General features: G+C 42.6%; 2 protein-coding genes and 3 non-coding genes across 8 annotated transcripts in view; 1 reads left to right on the plus strand and 4 right to left on the minus strand.

Annotated features, from left to right (window-relative positions):
- Positions 1 to 6,767, minus strand: part of sparcl2 (SPARC-like 2) — a 7,262-nt gene extending 495 nt beyond the window's left edge. Inside the window, exons 1-8 of the mRNA XM_048270261.1 lie at positions 6,476 to 6,767; positions 5,918 to 6,021; positions 5,031 to 5,103; positions 4,819 to 4,930; positions 4,072 to 4,190; positions 3,654 to 3,808; positions 2,752 to 2,864; positions 1,596 to 1,690 (exon numbers count right to left, since the gene is read on the minus strand). Coding sequence (XP_048126218.1) covers positions 1,596 to 1,690; positions 2,752 to 2,864; positions 3,654 to 3,808; positions 4,072 to 4,190; positions 4,819 to 4,930; positions 5,031 to 5,103; positions 5,918 to 5,980 — 730 coding nt within the window. The 5' untranslated portion in view covers positions 5,981 to 6,021; positions 6,476 to 6,767. The remainder of the gene's footprint in view (positions 1 to 1,595; positions 1,691 to 2,751; positions 2,865 to 3,653; positions 3,809 to 4,071; positions 4,191 to 4,818; positions 4,931 to 5,030; positions 5,104 to 5,917; positions 6,022 to 6,475) is intronic.
- Positions 6,768 to 8,488: 1,721 nt separating this feature from the next.
- Positions 8,489 to 17,298, plus strand: part of ccser2a (coiled-coil serine-rich protein 2a) — a 63,787-nt gene continuing 54,977 nt past the window's right edge. For all 4 annotated transcript variants that reach the window (XM_048269283.1, XM_048269285.1, XM_048269288.1 and 1 more), the window contains exon 1: positions 8,489 to 8,984. The gene's annotated coding sequence lies outside the window, so the exon portion shown is untranslated. The remainder of the gene's footprint in view (positions 8,985 to 17,298) is intronic.
- On the minus strand, positions 15,332 to 15,404 carry trnat-ugu. Its single transcript has one exon. It is a non-coding gene; the product is annotated as a tRNA-Thr (tRNA).
- On the minus strand, positions 15,816 to 15,888 carry trnat-ugu. Its single transcript has one exon. It is a non-coding gene; the product is annotated as a tRNA-Thr (tRNA).
- On the minus strand, positions 16,999 to 17,071 carry trnat-ugu. Its single transcript has one exon. It is a non-coding gene; the product is annotated as a tRNA-Thr (tRNA).

Here is a 17,298-nt window from a genome sequence, read left to right on the forward strand (position 1 = left end):
CTCTAATATTGATTCTCTAATAATACCACAACAACTCATCAGCAAACTGGACAAGCTAGGATTCAGTACCTCCCTCTGCAACTGGCTGCTGGACTTCCTGTTGCAGAGACCACAAGCAGTACGTGTCGGGGACAACACTTCAAGCACTCTGACCCTGAGCACGGGGGCCCCTCAAGGGTGTGTGCTCAGCCCCCTGCTCTTCACACTGCTAACACATGACTGTACAACCACTCACAGCTCCAACCATCTGGTGAAGTTTGCGGACGACACAACACTGGTGGGCCTCATCACTAAGGGCGATGAGGCTCACTACAGAGAAGAAGTAGACCTATGTCAGCAAGACCAAGGAGATTGTTGTCAACTTTCAGAGAGGCCACAAACAACTGCCACCACTGTCCATCGACGGAGATGCTGTGGAGAGAGTGAGCAGCACAAAAATTTCTGGGGGTGCACATCAGCTTAACGACCTCTCCTGGACCACCAACACAGCATCACTGGCTAAGAAAAGCCCAGCAGCGCCTCTACTTCTTATGCGGGAAATTGAAGAAGGCAAGTGCCACGCCTCCTGTCATGACCACATTCTACAGAGAGACCATCGAGAGCATCGTCTCAGCAGCAGCATCACAGTGTGGGGCTTGAAGCTGCACAGATCAGAACAGGAAGACCCTCCAGCGACTGTTAACACAGCTAAGAGGATCATTGGAGCACCACTCCCCTCCCTGCAGGACATTTACACCACCCGCCTCACCCGCAAAGCACTAATGATTGTCAGGGATACAACCCACCCTGCACACAAACTGTTCAGCCTCCTGCCCTCTGAAAGCGGTACAGGAGCCTCCGGCTCCCTGCACCACCAGACTGGCAAGTAGCTTCATCCACCAAGCAATCAGGATGCTGAACACTCTACCCACTCTCCCATCACTGACAGCCCCCCACCCACCAGCCAGCCAGGAACCTAGGAAACTAGGATCCCTGTCTACCCTAACCCCCCCCCCAACACCGCCCTATGGAACTGCACTGTGACTGCAAGAGCCTAACGTGGTTGCTGCTTCACATCAAGCCTGATATACTTGAAATTACTGCATACTGCATATCAATGTAAATATACAGGTCACACAAGCACAAGTTTAAACTTCATGTAACTGTTAAGACTATATAAATATACAACACAACTACCTCTATTTTTTTTTTTTTATATATATGTCCTATATTTTCTATTTTGATACATACATGTTCTATATTTCAGTCTTGCACTTTAATTTAATGTTTATTGTCTATGGCTATGTCTATAGTATGTCTATGTCTGTATTTAAAGCATGTCTATGTCTGCATGGGAAAGTAAGAAACGAAATTTCAATTCTTTGTATGACCAGTGCATGTAAAGAAATTGACAATAAAAGCCGACTTGACTTGACTAGAACAGATATATTGAACTGATCTCATAGTATATTCCTCATTAACTGAAATCTCGTTAATTTCCATGTGCAATTATTCATAGAGTTTATCTCTATGACCCTGCTCATGTAGCTGGACTAATGAGTGAGCGGTCAGCCCTCCACCTCTGCGTGATGATGAGGAACCTGGGGGGCACTCACACATGTAACGGTGGAACCAGCCCTCGGAACCCCTCACCAGGCATGACGTCCACTCCCGCAGGGTCACCTTCTTGTTCCTGTTCTTGTCACATGATCTGGGGACGCCACCACACACTCATATAAAACAGACATAATACCAGCACTACAGATATGGACCCTTTCAAGAGAGTTCCATTATCAGCATCATAGTTGGCCCCACAAGACTTCCTTTTTAACATTCCATATGTTATCTTAATGCAGAGGAAGTAGATTGGGGCCCAAATGAACGTTTAAGCATTGTTTTTGTTTTTATTGTTGAAAGGGTCTATATCTAGCGTACGCGACGCGTGCAAACAGAATGAGAGGCAGAGATAGGGGGGGAGGGAAATGCAGGGGCACAGAGCTTGAAGGGCACGCGTAACATTAAACAGACGGGAGCCACAGTGGGCAATAAACATTATCATTGCTGTGGATGAGCTGACATTCAGATGAGAGAGGGAGAGAGAGACAGACAGACAGACAGAGAGAGAGAGAGAGAGAGAGAGAGAGAGAGATGGAGATAAAGAGAGAGTGATGGAGAGAGAGAGGGGAGGAATAGCAGAGGCACACAGCTGGCAGGGGGTTTAAGACTGTAATACAGCAGTGTGTGCGGGTGGGAAAGTAATGACTGTCTATCCAAACTGCCTCCAAAAATGAGGGCGGGAGCCAAGTGAAGGACATGAGAAAGACAGAGAGAGAGGCGTATGACTGTGATCACCTAAAACTTTCAAAAACGTATATGCAAAAAATGGATGTCTGCTAGTGTGTGTCTGTCTTTGCATGCTTGTTTGCGTATGCGATTGTGTCTCCATACATTAGCATGTGGGTCTGTCTCAGAAGTGGGTAGATGGAAACTTTTATTTAGCGGAAAGATGTACCAGTAGAGAGAGTAGAGACAGAGGAGAGGAGAGGAGACCAAGACAAGATGCCTGTAGACAATGACATACAGGTAAAATATGATAAATATACTGTAAGTTCATTGAGGCTACATCCTTATTTAGATGAAGATGCTTGTGTATGTGTGTTACAGTGTCTGAGTGAATGTTTGTGAAGCGGACAGACTTTGAGAAGATGTGCTGAAAAGAGTGAGAGAGCGAGAGTTACGGTAAGTGTATCTGTGTGTGTGTGTGTGTCTCACTGGAAGAATCTCTTGGCACAGTGCTCCAAAGGCATCCTCTTATAATACAGCTTCTTCAGGTCCCGCCGGCTCAACTTCCCATCCTGATTGCGGTCCAGAAGGACAAACCTCCGCTGGCCAAATGACCCAGGATGGACAGAGCAAAGAAAGAAGGATGAAAGACTGGAGAGGTGGCGCTAAGAGCTGGCCAATTCGACAGGTTAGCTATTAACGGATATCATTTCACAACAAGCATAACATTTTCCTATTGAATAATTTAGTGATTATTGATTATTAGTGATACATGCTGCTATTTATATGTCTGCGTCTGAAATAAGGACAAACACAGGAAGGCTGAAACATGAACTGGTCATCCTTAAATAAAATCACCTCGGGGGAGCTGCATTGATCAAAAGGTTTTCACTTCAAAGCTACCAGTGTGATGACATCAGCATGAGATAGTCAAGCCAGGAGAGAGAGGGTGGTTTTGCACCAGCACTTCATCATTTAGTGGTGTAATAATCCCATTAGTCCAGAAAGTTCCAGAGAATATGAGCACTGCAATACGGAGATGTGTCTGAACATGACATTCTGCCAATAGGACACGTGTCTGTCTATTACATATCTATCAACTTCTTTCACCATTTGAAGAGGTTGAGGACACTATCAGAGTAAGGTTGAGAAATATCTAATTCAATTTCAATTGAAATATGACTATAACCCCACTTTAACCTGCAGTTTCAGTTAAGGTGTTGCATTGTCATAAATAAAAAAAAACACATAATTTAAAAGTGAACCTGCTATGTTATTAATCACGATTTTCAGCAAGATTATTATGGAGCAGTTAGCCATCTGCTTCTGCTTCTCCATGCCCAGTCTTTGCCCTTGTGTGGGCGTGAGAATGTGTGATTCAGGGGGTTTACCTGGGCGAGCTGAGTGCGCACTGTGTGGCTCAGGCAGCTCTGAGAGGGCGCTTTGGGGTCATAGCTCTCCCCCATACGGCTCAGGAGCAAGAACCAGTCCAGCAGCCGGTAGGGAAACTGACCAAACTCCTCATCTGTGCACTGAGCCCTGGGCACTGGGTAGAACACACACACACACACACACACACACACACACACACACACACACACACACACACACTTTGAATGCTTTGATGTTCCATCAGAGCCTACAGTATTTAATGTGCACAATATACTCTTGAAATGCAGTCGGTTTATAGAGGTAAGAAAGATTTGTCTTGGATTGGGACTGAAAGGGGGGCAAGGAATTTATTTTTGTTTATAGTGGGCTTTGTAACAAAACACATGTGTGTTGATGGGTGAGTGCATGTATAGTTACCCATACAAGGTCCAGGGTGAGCAAGACCAATGCGACGTTTCTTCCTACAGGCTTCTTTATGCAGCAGACACTCATTTCCGTAGGTCTTCCCCAAAACACTACACACTGGCACCCCCTGGCTGTAAATGTATGCAAGTACACAAATGTTAGAATTTCATCTGTCAAGGGGCCAGACACACTTCCTATGTCTGGAGAAAATGGCTTAAATGCAGCTTGAACTGAGGGCAGAGTTAGCTGAATTTAAATTGAATAGGAAATCCAGTGTTCTTTTCCAGCCAAGTTAAAAGTTGGTACAGAAAACTTTGATGAAGTACTCTTTTCAATTTATGGTCTGATTTTAGAGGTAATGCAGAGTGTTTTGTCCCTGTCTCCAAACATACCAGACCATTCCTCAGAACATGACTGAAGCAGGATGCAATGCATTTACATTGTTCTGCATTTTTATGAAATTCAAATTCAAAATGCTTTATTGGCATGACAAATAAGACATTCGTGTTGCCAAAGCAGTCATACAATGTATGGAGGGAACATGGAATAAGACACTAAGTGTCTATGTGTAGACATAGACATAAGTGTACACTATAACACAGTATTTATATATATCACAGTATTTATCTCTCTTTCTCTCCAACTATCTGAACCTCTCTCTATTGTATAGGTGTGTGTGTGTGTGTGTGTGTGTGTGTGTGTGTGTGTGTGTGTGTGTGTGTGTGTATGTATGTGTGTGTGTGTGTGTGTGTTTCTTACCGTGGACAAGCCTGAGGACACATACACCTTGGGATGAGATACTCTCCCTCCTCCACTACCTGACACCAGGATCCTACTGGACTGTGGCATTTCAGTAAGCCACACAATGTCTCTGGAGAGACACAGACAGAAAAGTCCGCTGTTTGCTCAAATATTATTCAGTGAGAAAGGCAACGGCTCCATTTTCAGTGGATGTTCATGCTACTTCTCACCTGGATCCACTCTGCCAAGGTATGGCTTTAACTTGTCCTCTGCTTGCCTCTGTCTCCGCTGTGCTCTACCTCCCTTTACACACACACACACACACACACACACACACACACACACAGACACACACACACAGACACACACACACACAGACAGACAGACACACAGAGAGAGAGAGAGAGAGAGAGAGAGAGAGAGAGATACATTGCACCCACAGGCATGGGTACACATACAAAGCAGGAACATCCAAATCGGACATCATTCCACAGAGGGCTGTTGGAACAGGTGTTTGTAGTTTCATGCTGTTTTCACGATTTTCATGTCTATTTCAACATGTGCATGGGTTTTGATGTGTGTGTGTCTCTCTCTCTCTCTCTCTCTCTCTCTCTCTCTCTCTCTATCTCTTTCTCTCTTTGTGTGTTTCCACTTCTCAAAACACCACCAAAAGACTTTGTAGTGAGATCCAGGTCACATGCCAAAGCCAAAGCCAAGTGTACCTCATTCTTATCAAAAACAGGTGTTGTCTGATCTGACACACACACACAGACACACACACACACACACACACACACACACACACACACACACACACACACACATACGCACACACATGCCTACACAAGCATGCACACACACACACACACACACACACACACACACACACACACACACACACACACACAAAGCCCAGCCATGTCACAAGAGATTTCAATAAAAAATGTTGTTGGTAAAACCAAGAATCAAGCATTTTCAACAGGAAATTGCCTGGCAAAATTGACTGTTTTGGAAACAACTCCATACCCTAATGATTATTGTGCGCACATTAGTTATTTAGTTATTTGTTTTGCTGGAATTTTCTCTGCCATTTTATATCACAGCAGTTAGTGCTCACCGTGACCGTCCTGAGGTCAAACGTCAGCACCAACAGCAGGATCAGGTTGATGGGAACCAGCATGGTCCTGGACACAGCTCACACAGCCACGGGTCAGGACAAGTCTGAAAGCAAACCAGGACATTTACACACAGATAAGTTTAAAACTTTCACTCACAATACATTTCACAGTCTTACTGTTTCAAATGGACACATTCAGGCATCAAACTTATCTGACTAAACATTGATCAAAATGAATGACATGAGAAAAATGCTGAAAAAGAAAGCTTCCCTGTGCACTTGCTATGCAAGATAGATTACCTTTCGACTCGGACTATGATATATGTCTTCTCTCTCCTGTAGTTGAAATCAGTCTAATGAAATTCTGGTGTCACAGTATTTGAAGTTCCCATCTGTGCTTATGCGTTAGAGCCCCAGCGATAATATGTCTCCGTCATTAGGAAGTCATTAGTCTACATTACTCCAAAAGCAGGATAGAATTACATAGAGAAGCAAGTCAAGCATTGACAGGGCTAGTCATTCCTGGGCTGTTTCTTTAATTTCACTCGCAAGACTTACCAAGGGCTTCTCTTCTCTTCTTTCTTCTCCTCTGTCGTTATTCTTTCGTTTCTTTCTTTGGCAGCCAAGCAAATACCTTTTCTTTCAATCTCTCTCTCTCTCTCTCCCTCTCCTTTACCTACTCCTCCTCTTTGTGTGTTTTTACTGCCTTCTTTTACTGCATTCTTTTATTTGATCTGTCTATTTTTACACTCCTTCTCTTCCATCTGTCCATCAATCGTCGATCCTATATGGTCTTTAATACACTCTCAGTCCCATGATAGTTCCCTTTTTGATCCACTGCCTCACAGCTCAGGACACAAACAGCATTCAGGCTCTCTTATGACTTGTCATGACTGTCCTGGGTGTGTTTGTATGTTTTTTCTCTCTCTCTTTCTCTCTCTCCCCCTCTCTCTTTCTCTCTCTTGCTCTCTCTCTCTGTTCACTGTTTTCCACCCCCTGGAGGGATGATGGAATGGGATGCACTGGGTTTGGCAAAGGGGATGAGCCCATGTGTTTCCCCCTGACCCGTAAATCACCAGCGCTGTGGCTTAGTACCAGGCTCAATGAGAACCAGTCCTCCTCAAGATGCATCTTATACCCACCACCCACGACACCCCTCTTTCTCTCTCTGCATTTCTTTCCCTCTCTCTCTTTCCTCTCTTCTTTGCATCTCTGGCTTCCCCTGTCCCACAAAATAGAATATCAGTGTTCCATCATGTTCTGTGTTTATTGTATCTCTCTCTCTCTCTCTCTCTCTCTCTCTCTCTCTCTCTCTCTCACTGAAGGCCTATCAGCCTTCTGTTATATCTGCTCTCCTCTGAACATACTAACACAGATCTTATCTCACCAGAGGCTGTATTGGACCTTCACAGCAAATAGCGCACAGTGAGAGTGGAGGGTTTTTACCTGTACTGTTTACTACGCTAAAGTGCTACAAGCCAGGCAATTACGTCACGTTCACGCATACACCTTGAGCAGTCCAAGCCAAATGGATAGTGGCACTAGCAACATTTACACAGGCAAATATGCCACCTATTAATTATATTGTTTTCTCAGGAAAACAATGCTTCATTATCTTCATTATCATTATGAGATGGGATTAACCTGAGAATTGGAATACACAGAACGGTTTAAATACACTGTCAAAACAATTTGAATTATTCTCTCTAGAATTTAAAAGTGATAACCCTCGCAGGCCTTGATAACAACCAAAAATACCAGTGGGATATAAGTAACTTAACAGTGCCATCTAGTGGCCATAGGTTAATTCAGTTGACGTAAAACAGCTCTAATATTCACTAATTCTCACAAACCAGGGGACACCAAAAGGGTTTAAAATATGCATGTTTGTATTTCCAATTTTAAACTAGGACATGTGACTTTTCTGGACCTTTTTGTATCTTATTTTCATGTTGGAAGTCACTGGCTAAAAGCTCTCGGGTTTCCTCACTGGATAAAATTTTCATGGTGTTGGTTGAAGTTCTTGAAGTTAACTGAGGTGGAAACATTCTCTCTCTCATTGTGTGTGTGTGTGTGTGTGCTTAATGTCCTGTTTCTTTAGTCCAGACGATGAGAGGAATTATTATTATGTTCCCCTGGTAAAGTCCCTATCCTTATTCTACCTAAGTCTAGTCGTCAGACTTTGTTGCAAGGGCCTTGATAGGTTAAAATGGATTATTAGATTACTGATTTGTTTCCACAAGTTCAAAGACGTCATCTCTTTATGAATATAATAAACAAGCAGACAGTTCATTGAACAATCATATAGGCCCTGACATGATGAAGCAGCTTTGTTTGATCCATAAGCTTCACATGCGTCTTGATAGTTAGGCTATAGGCCTATGTTTCCTGAACCTGAATAATGAAAAAAGACATTTCTGGCTACTCTAAATATGTATCTCCTACGTGCACACCATTGCACAGCTCGCGCGCACGCTCTGAATGGGGACTTTTGAGAAACGTTTGACGTCACATATCAGCTGCACAGTGCTCGTGAGTATGGATGGAAGGGGGAGGAGGGAAAGAGCACGGGGCACTCAAACTACACAGTGAGGGAGTGTGTTGTTTTTCTTCTACGTCCGTTATTTTTGTTGCTTTTATGTCCCAGTTTTTGAAACAACGCGGCTTTGATTCAAACCAACGTTTCGAATAACTGTGTTCCTCACCGCGGGGGCGAGATGTTCTGTTTTGATGCTCTAATTTGATAACTCAGCCTCTGACTCCCAGGTGATTTTTGAACGCTCCTCCCTGGAGGACCGCTAACTGGAGGATGTTGGAATGGATTTTGATAGAACTGTCTTTAATGTCGACAAGCCTTGCTGATTTTGCACCCGTAAAACATCTTATATTGTAAAACTGAATATTGGCTTGGACTTAAGTGGAACATTAGGCTACTGGTCGTTTGACTCGAAGATTAACTGGTCCCGTTTCCGAACATCATACGGCGGGCTTCCAAGAGGATTATCATTCACACTCGATAACGTAGCCTATGCAGCACTGAAGACAACTTTACAAGGCATGAATAAAGGTAACATCATTCTACTATAGGCTACTATTAAATGGCAATAATCTCGGCAAATAGGCTGGTCTGCGATTTTAGGTGTGATAAAGTTTGCCAGTCTGATAGTTCCTCAGATATTCTGGATTTGCTGTGTGCAGTGGCAAAATATGGTACATTTTGTATTGTAGGCTATGCTACAAGACCACACACAGTGCAGTTTCTTTGTAGGCTATACAATAAAGTTACAACTGATTAACCCACGCGAATGACACTGAATGAAACAGTGTCTGTCTTAGAATGGAAACAAAAAGTAACATTAGCACATCCACTTTTTTCCTGTGCTGCAGGGGAATAACATCGTAACAACTCTGTAACTAAAACAGTATGCTATTCCACTACTCATTTGTTCCTCGGCGGGTTCTATTTTAGTGTCATAGCCTAGTTTACGGGTGACCATGAAGTCATTCTCCACTCATGAGAACCTACATTTTGTCGAACAGGTGGTAGGCTACACTTTGCAGAGCACTGCTCTTAGCTACAACGCCGGTCTAAAGCAGTAGCCATACTGTGTTGACTTTGGAACCAACCTAGACTTGCGCCAGACACGTTTCTGACTCGTGCATTGCCGCTACAGTTACGTTAGTCATATTTACTTCCTTCCAGTGCATCTCAGCGCCGCCAGCACATGGTCTGTAGTCTGTCTGCTCAGCCATGCAGAAGATGATGGCGGATGTGCTTTATGCAACGTGAACGGCCTTCGGGTATCTGATGTAGGCCTACGTGATTCAAGAATATGCTATTTACTCAACTGTAGAAACATGTACACAATAGCCTATCGAAGTTTATTTGCATAATAGGCTAGATTAATTTATAGCCTAAATGAAACCAGATGTATTCAAGCACTTGCACCTGCTATGTTGCAGATACCGGTAGTTGCCGAAGTTTATAAAAACAACTTAGACCGAGCCGGTGACAAATTGACACATCAAGACGTATAGCCTATGGAATATGACATCACTTAAATGTTATCAGTTGCCTACATCCTCATGGCCAGTATTGAGCACTGATGAATTTAATGCTGTTGATGGAGAATGATGGATTGCTGGGTTGGCAGTGCCAAGGTAGGTGAATTTGCCTGGTGGGCTTTCAACTGCTCCATAATAAGACTATTGTCCTGTCCCAGCTGAGTCAATAAGCGTTCTGGGTTGTGTGGCTTGCATTGGCCTACTGTAGATCCAGGCCCTGCGCTTTCTCCAATATTCTTGCTGGACAACAAATGTCCCCCATGCTGGGATAAATAGTGTTAAATCTTCTGGCTGCTGTGAAAAAAAATGATTCAATCAAACTCACAGTGAACACTTGAAATGTGTATGTGTGTTTTTTTTTTAGTGGAAACTGTGGAAGGTATGTGCTTAGTTTAGTTATGTCCCATTTGTGAGTCTAGACACATTCCAATCATATCCTCAGAGATGTGATTCGGCTCAACTGGTACCACCCAGATGGTGTGTTTGTCATCAAGTGCAACTGGTGATGGCCGATAGACATGGGACGAAAGATTAATGACCCAGACAGTTCTAAATATCACATTCACAAGTGTAAGCATAAACCCATGAGAGACTGGGTGCGATTATTTTAGCTGTGGGAGTGTGCAAGTGTATGTGTTTATATGTAAACGTGTGTGTGTGTGTATACTATGTGGGTGCATGTGTTTAGGGTCCTGACAGCTGTATAGCTCCCTCTTTAGTGTCTTCAACATGGTTTGTATATTTACACCTTAATTCTGGGTACACAACAGCTGACCCGTCTGGACTCAAGGGCTGCTAGTGACCCCCACCCTCACCCCACCCCACCCCCCCCCCTCTCAACTGTCTGTCTGTCCATGTAAGCCTGGCCCACACACTCTGCATTGTGCAGCACTACATTGGGGAGGCACATTCCTCTTGTTGCTGGTGCTGGCAGTTCCTGTACCAAAGCTGCCCACTTGATAAAATTCCATCGCTGAACCAATGCCACCAGGAAGGAACCCATTCCAGAATGCCAGCCTAGGTCACATTACTTACTTGCTTCTGTTGTGTTGGGTAGGTAGTGGGTGTGTTAAGCCCCACTGACCTGTTTTGCTATGGACTGAATACTGAAGCCATGTGATGAAGGACTGAGTAGCTGAAAAGCGTCATTTTGACATTGATTTTAATAACCACATACACATAGCTTTGAGTGCAGGAAGTACCACAGAGGGCTCCATGCCAGGCTATCGTGTGTCCAGACTCCAGTGTCCATGTCTCCTGCTGGTGCTGTGGCGACATGTTAAATGATATCAGCTCTTTTGCGTATTATGTCAGTGATTTGCATCTCACTGTTGCGAGCTTTCACCACATATCTGCATGCTCTCCTCATAAACACAAGCATAAAGACATTTACTCACACACGGCAAAATATGAAATGGTATTACATTTGTTTTCTGGCCCCGTACAAACTTTGGAAGTTGAGGTATCCTCATTCAATATGCAACATTTCTAGACTTTTATCTCATGTCTGATTGTAATATAGTATCATGCTGTAGTGTCACAGACCATTTTCCTTTCCTTCTATCCATTTCTCCCTGAGTCTCTCTCTCTCTATCTCTCCCTCTCTCTCTCTCCCTACCTATCCCTCTCTCTTCCTCGACCCCACCCTCACATCTTCATTATCAGTAAATGTGTCTGACCTCTAAGTGTCTTAACGCTTTCAGGCTTCTGGCTGGCCTTCTCCTTTGGGAGAGCCACATCAAGCTCCGTTTCCATTTCTTAGCCCATGAAGCAGCCAGTAATAGGCATTTGAGTTCAGGCAGATGTCCTTGAAGGTGAAAGAATGGCCTCACAACTCACAGGACATGCACACAAATACGCAGTCTCTCTTTCTCTCTATCTCTTTCTCGCTCTCTCTCTCTTTCACACACACACACACACACACACACACACACACAGTCCTGTGGTGAAAGCTGGTTTTCTCTCCTGGCCTCTCCCATGTTGCTGGGTGGCAGTGAATCTAAATATAGCCTCACTTATCAATGACAGGCATGCCTACGGCTGTCCGGGGTCTGGCTTTAGAGGTGTCACGAAAGCACTCTGTGTGTGAGCCAAGGCCATGTGGCTCTATATGTATTAATCTCACAACAGATTTTACAGACAGCCCATTAGTTCCTTTGGAGTAAGGGAGGGGATCAGATAAGAGGCAATCTACTGCTGTGAATTATTGTGTGTGTGTGTGTGTGTGTGTGTGTGTGTGTTTGTTTGTTTGTTTGTGCGTGTGTTTGTGTGTACAAACCAAGTGTCTGAATGTTATTGGCGTGTGAGTGTTATCACAAATGTGTCATACAATCGATGTTCATTACTCACTATCTGATTGTTCATTACTCAGTCTTCCAGGGGAAACGTAGACTCAGATAACCATCATATTTTGAAACTTTATACTACGTTCTAGTTTGACTACTCCAATTAAGTATTTCATGTGTCACATTTTATGTGTTTTCTCTTTGTAAAACTATTTTACTACTGGAAATGTGAATGTTACCAGAGTGAATGTAGTGTGCTTACTAAAGCACCCTTTCCTCCTTTTTTAGTCCATTTGTTTACTCTTCTTATATGAGTCACTATCTGACATGATGATAGACTGTTCTATATGTACAGTCTATGGACATGATCATCGCTGAGATATTGGATTTGAATTTAACACATTTGAATGTTTTACAGGCTTCTTTTTTAGACCTTTCTTGTCAGGTCCTAGCTGCTAGTGTTGACAGAGCACCTGTGTGTGAGCTAATCTTGTGTTTCTCAGGGTAAACTCACTGCTGGGAAATGTGATTAGGAGTTTCACTGTGTTTGTTTACAGGATTAATAATTAGCAGGTCCTGACACCATGTGCCATTCCCCTTAAGTCAATACAGTTTACGACATGTTCCCATATGTCCTTTGTGTGAATGTTTATTTGTTTGGGGTTAAAGTGTTTACTGTTATTTGGGGAGAAGATTGTAGTTCATGAGTTTGTTATAGTGCACAGAATGTCTAACATCTATAAATATAACATAAATAGGTGGTATAAATATGTACTGGGTCTCAACTAAAAGGGCAAATTAGACTGTGTTTAAGACTACAGGTACCAGCCTGCATGGGGCCCTTTTGTCTGTTCAGTGCACTGATGTGCGTGATCCACTATTTTGGCTGTGGCTCTGTGCATGGAACAGGCATATGTGGACTGGACAGTGGACTTAGCTCCATCTGTTCAGCTGCAGTTTCCTGCTGTTTCCCTCTGTCTCCCAGACAGTTCTAACACACTCAGATAGACTCTGTAAGGTGAATTAAAGATAGATATAAGTAAAAGTAATACGTGTGTGTGTGTGTGTGTGTGTGTGTGTGTGTGTGTGTATGGTATTTTGAACGTGTTGCTATTCAGTTTAAGATCTGACTGTAATCTTCTTGTAAAGATTGAGCTTGCATCACTGACTAATTAGATGAGTCATAGTGGGTTTCTTTCATTTTAGCTGTGTTGAGGGTTTCACAAAGACATTATGGGAAAAGCCCGGTAATTACCCACATTGAAACATTACAAAATTGAGCTACTCCTGAATTCAGCTACTTAAAAGCTTATTAACTGTTATTTGTTTGTACTAGTAAAACAACTAGGTTGGTTTGTTTGCACAACAAGCACAAGCACAAGCAGGGCCTAACTGTCATAACAGCAAACAGGCCTTGTTTGTTTGGAGATCCACATAGGCCTTGTTATCACAGCCCAATCACCATGTGACCATTTGTATCACCTGTCTTTTAATACCGGGGCGTGGCTCTCAGCAGGATGTCAGCAGACCATGACACCTAAAGCTGGCAGACCTCTTATCTTGCTCAGTGATGTCATATGAACCTGTTTAAAGAGATGGAAATGACTTTTCAAATGGCCCGGGCTCTTTGCATAACCAGTTTCTCAAGTCTTTTGTTGGCAGCATTAAAAGCATTGGGTTCCCCCAAGACTGACACAGTGAATGTGCCCCCTCAGGCAAGAGAGATTGTGTTTTTGTAATCTCTCATAATGTAGAGTTGGTTGTCTGTGTAAGGCCAGTGGGCTGAGCCTTTGAAGTCATCTGATAAATGATGCCGTTTCTAGGAGGAAACGTACCTAGAGGGCAGGTTTGATGGCTTAATCTGCTATTCACCCATTTCACTGTGTGCATTTGTTTCCTCATGGTAAAGCTGTTTTTGTGGTGAGTTTAGTGAGCACATTTGATTTGAGCCAGAGTGCAGTTTGGATGAACTTTTGTGATAAAACACTCAGAGCTGTTTGGGGGTTTGCTGTCAGAAAATTGTTAAGGGTTGTCTGCTGTTGTAGATGTTCTACATTTAGCCTATTGTAGCCTGACCTTACAGTTACATAGCTGCCCTTTCCCCCCTGTTTTGCCCTCAGCACCATTATATATCTGTGTCAGGATATGCTTTGCTAATGCTTTGTTCATGAACAATTGATCTTTTTGTAAATTTGATGCATTCAAGGAGCATCGCTCGAAACCATTGTTTACTAGGATCTCATATGAATGATAACCAAGAGGAGTTTCTGAGGCTAGGCTCATGCTCAAAAATGTAATCACCAGCAGTATAGTCAAACTACACTACACTTTTGCAAGACCGTGATGAGGCTGAGTAATTCCTTGATTGTTTGGCATTAGATAGATTGCTTGTATAAGGATGATGAAGTATTAGTTGTAAATGCTACAGTTTCTGATGATCTTTACAGACTTTACTTATATTTTTCACCAAGATTAGTAAAACTTTGAAGGATTCTACATAACCTGCTGAAATTTATAAATGTAGCCGTGCCAATATTTTTGATGACATGGAGGCTTCTGATGTGTTGAGGTGATGCCCCATACATTTTTCTTGAAAATCTTTATTACATGATGTGTGTGCTATTACCACCTAAACTAATCAAATGATTTGCCTTTTGAAATGACTCATTACTGATGTAATTGCAGATCATGTCCAGACATTACATCCATTTTCCAAAGGGATTTTTCTTCCGCCACCAACATTGACCCTGTGATAACATACCCACTTTAGTGGACGATTATTGAACAGATATTAAGTTAGGATGAGTCATAATGGGATGTCAGCATTTGATTGTGCCATTCTGCTCTTCTTGAGTCTTTTCCACTCAAATGAATTTAGTTCCACTCAGACTTTGGCTGTCAGCCCAGGGTCTTCTCTGAAGGGAGTTAAGAGTGCTGGGAAGTTGTTGCTTCCTGCCAGGTTTGCATTTAAATGGCCCTTCTCATTATGGACATCTTTATTTTATATCTCATTAATATTCCTTATATATTTCTCTCATTATGACAAAATTCTTTTGTTATTGTTAGGCCCCAGCGAGAATTGAACTCGCGACCCCTGGTTTACAAGACCAGTGCTCTAACCACTGAGCTATGAGGCCTTGCCAGAATCTATGCAGGTAGCCTTTGCATTTAAGAGACACACCTTTGGTAGGCTCCACACCTAGTACCCATAGCAATGACAATCAGGAATGAAGAATAAACAATGCAGGTCTATTCCTCCAGCTTGTCCAGAACTGCTTATGTCTAGAACAGCTATGCCTTGGATCTGTCTCTGTATATATACAGTATATTTCTTTCCAGAATAGGACATCTATTTATTTTTTGGGTGACCTCAAAGAACATACATTTTCATCTGCTGATATGTCCAAGATCCAAGGTCCACCATTCAAGATCAGGGTTTGTTATTAGTGTCAGGTTTGGGGGTATGCTGAATTTGTTGTCAGAACTTATATTCAGCCGATGACCTTGATGAATGTTGTGTCTTCTGACAGCAAAAGCATTGGATGATTAGGCCCCAGCGAGAATTGAACTCGCGACCCCTGGTTTACAAGACCAGTGCTCTAACCACTGAGCTATGAGGCCATGCCTGGCATAGGAGTGTTAACCTCTACATCTAAACATGCATAGCTTGGGTAGGCTCCACCCCCGTCTCCATTTGGCTAATGGGCAACGACAAAGACATTTTTTCATTTCTGACGAAACTGTAAGTACAAGGTTTTATGCCATGCCAGCCATTGTTTGCCAGTGTTTGTACAGTCTTGGCTCTGCAAATGGAAAATAAAACGACGCCGATATAGCCATACACTGAAATAGCAATTCAATAATTTGCTTCGAAGCAACTCATGTAATTTGATTGGCTATTAAGCCCAAATATAAACTTTTTGCAAAATCACAAACTGCAGGGTATAAGGTGAAATGTGAACAGCAAGCTAGGGTAACTAGTGAAGCACAGTTATCTATGGCTTTCCTTTCCAACAATAGAACATTATCAATTGATCTTATCTCATAGAATGTTGTTAATTTACAGTTAGGCTAAACTCACAAATTACACAGTCCGAAATGTGAAGGTTATCACCCCTCATGACACCAGGTTTACAAGACAGGGGTGAATAAAAGTATCTATTTAATAAAGGAACTTTGTGCAGTTCTATATGAATCAAGTTTTCTTCACATCTCTCTTGTATTGCATTTGATACAAGTACAACACAGCCAGGCCGCTAGCTTGTATACATCATTACTTTAGTGAATATCTGGACAACACAGAGCATAGGTGTTTTTGACATCATGTCAAAATGGCTGTTTCTTCATATTCGGTTGCCGTTTCTAAGTCATTTTTGGATGTTTTAAACAAAACAAAAAAATCCACATAGTACCTTTAAACCTGGAAAAGGATGAAAGTCAAAGACATTTGCCTATGACTTTCTTCTCCCAACATAGAACATTATTAATTATCTCAGAATGTTTGTAAAAAGAATTTTAGGAACTGTAAGTGGTGTTTTGACTGATTTTGAAAGATTTTGACTGAAGCATACGTTTCGCTGATTGATTTACTGTTAAGACAGGATCAGGTTGGATATGATTGAAATCCAATTCAGGATAGCTGATGGCAGTGTTACATCACTTGTTGGGGGCTGTCCCTTCAGTGTTTGTGCCATTCATTTACATTTACACCAGTCCAAAAGGCAGGTCATCAGGCCCCAGCGAGAATTGAACTCGCGACCCCTGGTTTACAAGACCAGTGCTCTAACCACTGAGCTATAGGGCCTTGCCATGTACTCATATGGTAACCTTCACATTTAATAGACACACGCCTTGCTTGTAGATTCCACACCCATGACAATTTGGCTGATGACGATAAGGACAAACAAGTGTTTTTTTATTACTAACATAACTGTAGGCACAACCTCTTATGTAAAGCCAATTCTTGATTGGCTCTGTCATTGAGTCCTCTGTCTAGCTGTCCATTCTGTGTACGCACTCAAAATCGCTTTA

Source organism: Alosa alosa, chromosome 18 (genome assembly GCF_017589495.1).
Source record: "Alosa alosa isolate M-15738 ecotype Scorff River chromosome 18, AALO_Geno_1.1, whole genome shotgun sequence".
Taxonomy (NCBI): Eukaryota; Metazoa; Chordata; class Actinopteri; order Clupeiformes; family Clupeidae; genus Alosa; species Alosa alosa.